The sequence below is a fragment of the Ochotona princeps genome, chromosome 8 (assembly GCF_030435755.1).
Source record: "Ochotona princeps isolate mOchPri1 chromosome 8, mOchPri1.hap1, whole genome shotgun sequence".
Lineage (NCBI taxonomy): Eukaryota > Metazoa > Chordata > Mammalia > Lagomorpha > Ochotonidae > Ochotona > Ochotona princeps.
The window spans coordinates 34390759-34401589 of NC_080839.1; the positions used below are offsets into that span (position 1 = coordinate 34390759).

Consider the following 10831-nt stretch of genomic DNA (forward strand, 5'->3'; position numbering starts at 1 on the left):
TTTTTATGGAATTTGACATACATGGTAATCTTTGTAAACAAAATTTTAACGAGGATGTCAAAAGAAAAAAAATGAGGCTAAGAGATTGAGAAACTGGCAACTTGTGCTTTTTAGTCTTTTTTAATACCACTCATTCTAGAAAAGTTTTAAGGCAATTTACAACAAATAGAAAAACAGAACAGAACAGAATAACAGAATAAAAGCAAGACCAAGATCAGCATGCAAAATCATAAACCCTCTATCCAACATGGCTGTAAAATGTCTTTCAATTTTAATCCTAAGCTTCCAGAGAGCCACAGCAAACAGTATGATCAATTGCAGGCTTCCTATTATTCATTAAATACAAGGTTGGATATGCAGAAGCATGCCTTTTCCACGCCTCAAACAGGAGCAAACTTCTTTCACGGTTCCTTAGGATGGCAGAGCCTTATCATAAAAGTGGAAGACTTCCAAACATAAAATCCCTATTGTATTTCATAGGGCTGTTTCATACTACATTCCATAATGCAAGTCAGTTGCATCCTCGAGTAATTTATACAACAGACCAAAATAACGTAGTTCAGCTTTAAAATCCAATTAAGACAACATTAAAAAAAAAAAAAAAAAGCAACTGGATTGTACAGACTTTACACAGCCCATCTGCAGTTAAATACTATTACTTGCAATCATGGGTTCAGTATTTTAACAGCTGACAACAGAAGTTGTAATATTTGGCAAAAACCAAGGATATAAATACTTGGGGCTTCTTAGTACTGATCCGCACACTCCAATTTACTACCCAGAAAAACAGTAAGGTTAAGAAGTAAAACTTATTGAGAAAAAAAAAAAAAAACTTATAAAGTCTAAGCAAAGGACATGCCAGAAAGACTAGCTAAGCCATCTATTCAAAGAATGTTCCCATACGTGTTCAGCGCGCTCACGAAGATTTGATGGCCAAAGGGAAAAACTGATCCATGAATAAAGAGAACAGTTCTAGACTAATGGCCTGTGAGGAATGAACAAGAAGAGGGAATGTGGGCAAAAGAAAATTCAGCTTTTTTCTCTAATAATCACATTGCATTTGTGCCACATCCAGACACAAATCCACATGGGCATAAACTGGGACTACAGCATGACTTTTTCTCCAGTTTTTCTTCAACTATCAGGTAACAGCATCAAATACATTAAAGAACATATATTATGAGTTTAAGATACGTTCCTTGTTTTCTTTTAAGAGGCTGTTTTTCTGATTTCCCAAGCTTTTCTGGTTCTTAGGTTGTCTATCAAAGGGCAAGTCATAAAACAGCTAAAGGAAATGTCAAACACACCCCTAGAATATTCTGAATCCCTCCCCCATGGTAACTAAAGAATATTTTATCTAGCAGAAAAACCTAAACTCAAATAATAAATGAATACTGCAATGCAACTGACAGTGGTTAATAAGTTACAGGAAATAAACTGGCCTTTTCTACTGCTGCCTTAAGCTCAAAATAAAAAGATTATAACTAATAATGAAATGTGCTTTAAAGTATCTGCATTAAGAAGGTAGCTAAATTTAGCACCTACCAACCAAGTTATCACAAATTTTCTCCAGGTGCCATATGGATGAAATGTTAACAACCTTCATAACCATCGAGTGAACCTCTTTATTCAGTATTTGTGTTCAAAGGAAGTCAGGTGATTTCCTCCAAACTTTGCTTTATAAAATTCACTTCTCAAAAGCATTTAAAGTGCTATGTACTAAATTTAGATGGGCCAACTTGTATATTAACCAAAAATAACTGTATATACCAAAAATAAGACAACTTTTTCCCTTCTTTCACATTTCGAGGCATCACTTTTTCAAACATTGAATAATTTAGTAGCCTTTGGAATGTTATATGATCAGTGAACATATCCATAACATCTTACTGTGTACATAAAAATGTCAATTTTTACAAATCGCATATAGCATTTTATTTTGTAGGTTAATTGTTTATGTCTTCTCTAGTTCATAGTAATAGTAAGGATTAATGTTGAAATTACAACACTAATTAAAAACTGGTATAAAATCAATTACTCAAACTGGAAATACACTCAACTGAGATTATACAGACATACTTATCCCAACCAAGAGTTCCTATCTCTTCAATAAGGTTTGAATAGAACTGGGGAGGAGCAGAGAGCACCCGTATCTCTTGCGAATTCTTTAAAGCAACTTCCTGTTTAGAAAAAAAAAAAAAAACTGAATCAGCTGTAGAATGTTACACAATCATCAGTACCTGAAAACAAAATACAACATCTTCACGCCAAAGTTTGCACTGTTTCATAGAACATCTGGCTTGTACACCTGCTCATGAAATAAAAGGACTGTGCTTAAAGTCACACAAAATATCAATTTTGTATCAAAGATTGCAATATTTTAATAATCTTCAGGACTGTTAAGCCTATCATAGATGGAGTGGGAAAAAACTAGACAAAAATCTTATCTTTCAGCCTTCACTCTGAACTCCTGTGGATATGTTTGATATATCCATGCAATTTTTTTAGAAAGTGCTTCTGAAGAAAAGCCTAAAGCCTAACTACACTGCTCAGACTACTTGTATGCCATGATTAACCACATCTCAGCAAACAAAGCTGCTTATTGCCACAATGAGTATCTCTCTACTAATTTCTTTTGCCATCTTACATTCTGCAAGGCCAGACTAAGCAATCCCCAGGATTCTGCCAAACATCTAGCTGTGTTAGCAGCCCTGTCCTTGCTAAGACCACCTGTAATGTCTTTAAAATGGTTCCCATATCAAAACAAATAAAATTCACATTTTTTTTGGAGCAACACCAAAACCATTAGGATTGTTGAAGCTAGAAATTATCAATAACTTCAAAGCTACCAGTCTGGGTAAATACCTTATTCAAAAAGTAAAAGTAAGTGTTTCTATGAATTTCTCAGATGTTCCTGTAGACTGAATTCCCAACTCCCACTTTTACAAGCCAGGCCCAGCTACAGCTGTTATAAGTATTTAGAGTTAATTGGTGAAGGGAAGCTTTATGTTCTTCTCTTGAACTCAGGAATAAATCAATTTTAAGATTCAAAAACAGAGCTGACTCCCCCAAATGACCACAGTAGCTGGGATTGGGGCAGGCTGCAGCCAGTAGCCAAGATGTCAAGCTGTTGCTTCTCAGAGCCCGTGTTACCAGCACACCACACCAACCCCAGGCACTCCAATTTGGCAAGTGGAACTAAAGCCTGAGGACACATGACCATCCCCTAATTTCTTGACATTTATTTCATATCTCATTTATTTCGTACATATAATACATATATATATATATAAGTGTGTGTATGTATGTGTATGTATGTGTATATGTATGCATACACACATATTTAAATGTGCAAATGTCATCAATATATAACACTGCCTTCTCCCTTCTGTCAGATAATGTATTCTTATCCCCACAAGCATAACAGCCAAGGGGGCAAAGAAGGACCACACTGGCCACAGGAGAGGAAATGACACACAGCAGGAGGAAACACAACTTGTTGTTTTAAGGCAGCAGAAAGCTGGATCGGAAGTAGAGCGGGGACTTAAGACACAGACTCTGGGATGGAAAGCCAGCCTCCCAAGGGGCATCTGAGCCAATCCAACACCAACCCCAACAACATCAAAATCTAATCAAATCCAGAATTATGCAGGGTGAAGAGAGATGCAGTTGTAAGTCTTACATAAACTTGAAACATATGAATTTAATATAATAGATGGACCTTCTGTGACAGATACAAAAAACCAAAAGCACCTCTAAGGAGTTATTGCCTACTCCATTGGGAATTGCTTTTAGATTCAGAAAACAACAACAAAAAAAGCAATGTGGTATGTATCAGCTTTGATGTAAAAGCAGTGTTTTGTCAAACTTTGCTTGAATCTCTGTCCAAGAAATCATTAAGAATTATCAACAGAATTTTTTTCAAACATTCACTTATTTCCTTATTTGAAAGGCAGAGTGACACAGAGGGAAAAGAGAGAGGGAGAGGAGAAACAGAGACTTTTGTTCCATTCACTAGTTCATTCTATAAATGGTGACCACAGCCAGGGCTGGGCCGGGCTAGAACCAGGAGCCAAGAGTTCCGTCCAGGTCTCTTGGACAAACGTACTTGGGTCATATTCTGCTGCTTGCCTCAACACATTAGCAGGTAGCTGACCAGACGCAGAGTATCCAAAACTCACAGCAGCACTGCAACATGGAATGCCAGCATGGCCGTCCACAGCTTAACAAGCAGTGCCACAATGTGCCAGCCCCAACTTCATGTATTATGAAAGACAAACAAAAACAAATAAAGCATTTAACTGCTAAGAGACACACCAACACAAGTATTTAGGGAAGAATGGATAGAATATCTAGCATTACATTTATATTCTAGTCTTGGCCACTGCAGCTTAACAAAATCCCATATAAGTGCTGATGCAAGCCCAGGCTATTTCAGTTCTCTGCTAACGTGCCTAGGAACGCAGTGGAGCATGGCCTAAGTGCTGCATCCATGCGGGACATCCAGGTGAAACTCCCAGCTTCGTCCCAGCCCCAGTCATTGAAGCCATTAGGGAAAGAAGCAGATGGAAGACCTCTCTGTCTCCCTCCAACACTTCCAAATAAACAAAATAAAATCTAAAAGAAATATTAAGTAAATAAAAATATTCTAGTCTCTTCTAAAAACTGCAGGAAAGGGAAAATATGAGGAAACTGTTGACTTTAGGTCATGTCCATTATTTTATTTTATGTTGGAAATATGATAAATGTTTAAGAATAACAGGATAAAGTAAATACTCAGGTGTTGCATCCAAAACTAACAACTATAATTTGTTACCATTATATGAAATGAACAAGTTTTTCCAAAATCTGAGGCTATATACAGGATTACAAATACATCCTATTGTTTCTTCAAATATAAACACAAAATCTCTGTGAAATTCTGACATGTCAGCAGTGTCATTTTCATTTTTCCACCATCTCCTCAAGTGTAGTGTCAAAGGTACCCAGCTTAAAATACAGTCACACTGGCTTACACATCCAATTCTGTTCATCATAAAGGCATCCGTAGGCACTCAACAAAACATTACATGTTTGGGAGTTTGCAAGTTTTAACTTCTAAGAAATGTTAGCTGTTTGTAGAGGTTACAGAACAACAGGTATTGACCCAGTGGTTAAGACACATGTTGAGACATTCTCAGCGTCCCAGATCAAAGACCCTGGTTACAATACATGGCTCAGGTTCCCAATTCCAGCTCTTTGCTAATTCAGACCCCAGAAGACAGTGCTGATGACTCAAGTATTTGATTCCTGCATGGAGTACCACATGGGAGTAGCTCCAGATAAATTTTTTTTAAAAGATTAAAGGTTACGGAAACAATTATGACAGAGTGTTAGAAAAAAAAAATCTTACCAAAATCATCTTCAATTCCATCATAAAGCTCAGTAGGTCAGGAGAGTGCTGCATTCTCTAAATCAAACAAATATTTCCAATTAATACCATTGATTCGATGAATATTTGACTCACTTCAATGAAATGAAACACAGGCCTAGAGAATGTGAAAAACAATACAGCAAAATCTACACCTTAAAAGCATACAAACATGAAGTATCATTATTCCAACTATTCCTGCAAATTTCCTTTCACAAGAATAAAATCCTCAAATTTAGTTTTGGTAAAATATAGAGAACTGTAAGAATGTCACAAAAGCCTCACAGTTCTTTCAGCACTGTATATTGGCAAGTTTAACAGCTCTGGAAAACATAATTAATTTTAAAAAATGACTGGTGCCGGAGCAACATGATATGCAAGAAAAGCATAAATCTAGTATTGTTAACACTATTTTTTTTTAAATTTCTTCCTTGGCCTTAAAGCTAACCAACAGTTGTTATTTTTGCCCTTTCACAACTCATATTAATTTGAAAGAAAAGAATCACTGAATAAAGTAAAGCCTATTGCAACAAAACGGCATAAAGGAAATTTGAAAGAACAGACATTTAAGATTTATGATCCCATATTCTTGAATCTTTCATTCTTAAGCTACAAATAAAGCAAAGAGAAATTATCAAGTTTTCTACTAATTTTTTGAAATACAACTCTCCCTCATCCCAGTAATACACGAAAACCTATCGTTCACATTCACATCATATGGCTCTGAGTGCATGTATGTTCAGACAGTTTTGGCTATTCCTTTAAGATATTTTTCTTTCGTATACAGATGAGACAATGTATGAAAGGTCTGCGAACTACCACCCACTGCAACTCAATATCTACTTCTGTAAATAAAGTTTTATTAGAATACAGCCACATCCCGTCATTTAACATATATCTAGAATTGCTTTGGTGCTAAAGGAACAGCATGAAGTGGTTACAAGGAACATCATCAAATAGTTGCAACAGACTTATGGCCCAGAAATTAAGAAAGCTGGTTACCTGGCCCTTTACAAAAAAGGCAGGTTGAACTTTTTTAATGTATTTGTCAAGATTTAAAATGGTGAAGGAGGAAGCAGAAATACTTAATAAAACAAAGTCAAACTAACACTGCTCTATCTGACCAACCAGAAGCCATAGGGAGACTAGTAATTGGGACTTCTTCTAGGAGCCTGTTGATGAATTGGTAAAGCAAAATAGAGATCTTACTGTCATACATAGTAATTGTTAGCAAATGTTCTCAGGCTATCTATCTCAACAGATTTCATTTTTTTTTAAGATTTTATTCTTATTGGAAAGCCGGATATACACAGAGGAGGAGAGACAGAGAAGATCTTCCATCCGATGTTTCACTCCCCAAGTGAGCTGCAACAGGCCGGTACGCGCCGATCTGAAGCCAGGAACCAGGGACCAGGAACCTCTTCCGGGTCTCCCACGCAGGTACAGGGTCCCAAAGCTTTGGGCCATCCTCGACTGCTTTCCCAGGCCACAAGCAGGGAGCTGGATGGGAAGTGGAGCTGCCGGGATTAGAACCTGTGCCCATATGGGATCCTGGGGCTTTCAAGGCGAGGACTTTAGCCGCTAGGCCACGCTGCCGGGCCCTCAACAGATTTCTTAAATTGGGTGTAAGAACCAGTCAAAGATGGGGCTAGAAATAACTAAACATCCATTTCAGAAACCTCGAATTAGGATTATAATGCTAGAATGACAGCCTACAGTAAATTTCTTATCCTCACTTAAAACAAACCTTTTAAACGACTTACCTGTTGGACCACTTGACTGTATCCATTAAGTACTGTTTTCAGCTGCCAGCTACATAGTAATCTAAAATTATAATGAAACAAATGGTTATTATTCAGGGTTAAAGGAAAAAATTATGTTAACACAGACATGCTGAAGAATGCATAAAATCTCAGTCTGAAAAATTAATAAAAATGTTTCCTATATTGACTTTTTAAAGTCTTGGGCTTCAACCTGTTGTTACTAATTTTCCTTCAAATATAAAAAACTAGAATTAGTAATCACAGGCAGCTTACCCCTTTTTAAAAGATTTATTTTTATTGGACAGTCAGATGTACAGAAAGGAGTAGAGACAGAGAGGGAAAACCTTCTGTCCACTGATTCACTCTCCAAGTGGCCGCAACAGCTGGAGATGAGTTGATCTGAATTCAGGAGCCAGACACCTTTTCCAAATCTCCCACATGAGTACAAGGTCCCAAGGCTTTGGACCGTCTTTGACTGCCTTCCCAGGTCACAAGCAGGGAGCTGGATGGGAAGCAGGACTTCTGGGATTAGAACCAGCGCCCACGTGGGAACCTGGGGCATTCAAGGCAAGGACTTTAAAGGCTAGGCTACTGGGCCAGGCCTAGTTTAACTTTGTTTCAATTACTTCTATTTTTGATGATTTTTACATAGTTGATCAGGCCGATTATGGTCAAAGGCCAAAGGAAGGTAGGTGAGATCACCATTTCCACATCCTCTTTTTTCCTACCTGTATCTGGGGGAAGGAGGAGAGACAAGCAGAGAATCCACACGAAGCCTCCCAAATGCCTATGCGCCCCAGGCTGAAGGGCAGCCTCCCAAAACCACTCTAGGGTCCCAAAGGTGGGACATGCTCTGAGGGTCCTGCTCAGGAGGTGTTGAGGGATCAACAATTTCGATTTATTGCCAATCTCACCACTCCAAACACAATGGAATATCTTCAGAATCCACTGGTTCCCACACTACAATCCTGGAGTCTCCATTTGCTCAGTTATTCACCACCAACAATTGGCTGGGGTCGTTGATCGATTTGTTCTGTCCTCCATCCTCTGTTGTGGTGCCAGGTGTCCTCTGAAGATTCCAATGTATGGCCATATCCTCCATGTGCATCTGGGTATGCTGCCCACTGCTCCGTCTAAGCCACTGAGGAGGCCCAGCTCTGACACATGCACTCCAAGATCAGACCTTGGAACCTGCAATTCCCTCCATGGTTGGGTTGTGAGTCCAGCAATTCAGTTTGGGGGATCCCCACAGAAACTTCATCTGAGGTGATCCCAGACCTGAATCTTGTGTGTGCTTGCCAATACAGGCACCAGCACAGTCTGTAGCCCCAATCAGCTTATGCACATGCTGGTGTTTACAATTGCTGGCACAGTTCTGTCTCCCAGCCCTGTCTTCTACACAAACCAATGGTTGCTGCAGCCCAGCCTGATCCTGTGCACCAACACTTGGCCTTCACGTACACCAATGGGAGCTGCCACCTAGTCAAGTGACCTGCAATACCCCCACCAGGCCTGTCCCCTGCCCTGGCTCCTGTGCTTGCCAGTATGTATAGTAGACTGGTCCAGTCTGTCCCATATCCCATTCAGCTCTCCTACATGTCAATGGCTATTGTAACCTAGTTCAACCCAACCAGCCCCACTATCCAGCCCACACAAGTGCTGAGGGTGCCACTCTGTCCAGTCATGTATGCCTCAGTCCTGGTTCTCATGGCCCACCTTTCCTTGACATTTGCTATCTGATGCTATAGCCTGCTTGGGCCCAGCCCACAACCAATTCCAATTCAATTTGGTGAGTGCTATAGCCAAGCTTAGCCCAACCAGGCCCCAGTCATTGCCCTTATGTGAACTGGCTTATGTTGTAACACAACCCGACCTGACACATACTCCATTCTGGTGTTCAGATTCACCAGCAGATGATATGTACTGGTCCAGTCTGGTTCGCCCCTGAACTATGCCACATGCATGCCATTGGGTACAATTACTTGGCCTGGTCCAGGCTGCTCCTTATCATGGTTCTTGTGCTCACCTACAGGGACTGTGTCCCAACAGGGTAGCTCCCAAACTCTTCCATCAGAACCACTCCAGTGCCAGATCTCATGCCCGTCTGTGGGTCCATGAGCCAGCCCTCCTTAGTCTACCTCCTGTCATAGCAGGAACAGTGGCCTTTCCTGACTGGCCTAAAATCCATTCCAGCTTTTACTGTTGGGTGTTACAGCCTAGACAAGCCTGGTCCACACTCAGACACAGCTCACATATGGTTCTGCAGGGGCAGAGACCTAGCAAGGCCTGTCCTATGCCTACCGTGGTTCTCACGAGCACTAGTGAGTGCTGGAATCTAGCCAAGTTTGGCACACCCCACATCCAGTCCAGCACACATGTGCCAAGGGACACTGTAGCCATGCCCAGACTAGACAGCAGCCCCAACTCTGGCCTTCACACTCAACAGTGGGAACCACAACCCAGCCAGGGTGTCCCCTTGCTGCCAAACCAGGCCTGTTCACAACCATAGATCTTGCAAGTGCCAGTGGTTGCTCTGACCCAGCTTGGCCTAGCCCCTCCCCTATCTTGGCCTTTGCCTTTGCATGCTGTAGACTGGCCTGACCCAACCTGCCCCAGTCCCTACTCTTACTGGAGGATGCTATAACCTGGTCCTGCTCAGTCTGCTCCCATCCCTGGCTCATGCAAACTGGTAGGGTTAACAACCTAGCCCAGCATGACATGTGCTCCAGCCTGGTTTGCACTTGCTGGTGAGCTAAGGTTTGCTTGGTGCTGCCCTGTCCAATCCCATCCAAAGACAGTCCACACATTAGCCAACAGTTGGAACTACCTTGTCCAGCCTACCCGACTACCAGGTCTGTACCACATACTCACCAGCGGGAGTTATGACCCACTAGGGGAGTTTCCCGAGTTCCCCCACTTGGCCCACTCCCAGACCCAGATCTCATGCATGCCAGTGGGTATTAGGCCCTTGTCCTGTATTGCTTGCTCCTTCAACTTGGCCTACTATGAGCTGATAGATGTTGTGGCCAGGCCTGCCCCACCCCACACCCTGTTTTAGGATGCACATGTGGGTGCTCTAGCCTGGACCTGCCAAGACTGTTCTCAGTCCCTATACCCGTGAGTGATGCCAGCTTCCATGGTCACAACTAGCTCAGCCCATCACCACTCAAATTCTTGAGCTAACCAACAGAACTTGCATTTCCACAGGGTTTGGCCCACAAATCCCCCACAGATTATACCCCAGACCTGGTTCTCTTGTGAGATTAGTGTCATGGCTATGCCTAATATGACCTGTCCCTTGTTCTGACATTCAATCAGGTACTAGGATCTAGTCCTGCTAGTCCAGCCCACAGCCCTAGCTTTCATGTGGTTGTCAGCAATGTTCCATGTTAACAAGCCCATTCCAGGTTCCCATGTGGACTGGTACATGAGTCTGACCCATGCAGATGTTCCAGTGTCTCCCCTCCAAACCACCAGGTCTCAGTCCCCTCGCTTACCTGCCAGTACAGTGACCTGTCATTGTTGAGGATTCATTCCTCACCTACATGTACCGTGGCCTTATCTCTGGATGTCCCTAGGCAGTAATTCTAGACCCCAAGACCCCAGAGCTTGCTGCCAGGTAACTACTTGGCAGAGTCCAGCTCCATTGTCATTCTGG

General features: G+C 41.5%; 1 protein-coding gene across 4 annotated transcripts in view; it reads right to left on the bottom strand.

The window, feature by feature from the left end:
* FANCL (FA complementation group L) overlaps nucleotides 1–10831 on the bottom strand; it is a 63144-nt gene that overhangs the window by 43300 nt on the left and 9013 nt on the right. For all 4 annotated transcript variants that reach the window (XR_009245959.1, XM_058667828.1, XM_058667830.1 and 1 more), the window contains 3 exons: nucleotides 7174–7234; nucleotides 5393–5449; nucleotides 2080–2180 (listed from right to left, as the gene is read on the bottom strand). Coding sequence is in view for 3 of the 4 variants with exons in the window: in XM_058667828.1 (XP_058523811.1) it covers nucleotides 2080–2180; nucleotides 5393–5449; nucleotides 7174–7234 (219 nt within the window). In the remaining variant the exon portion in view is untranslated. The remainder of the gene's footprint in view (nucleotides 1–2079; nucleotides 2181–5392; nucleotides 5450–7173; nucleotides 7235–10831) is intronic.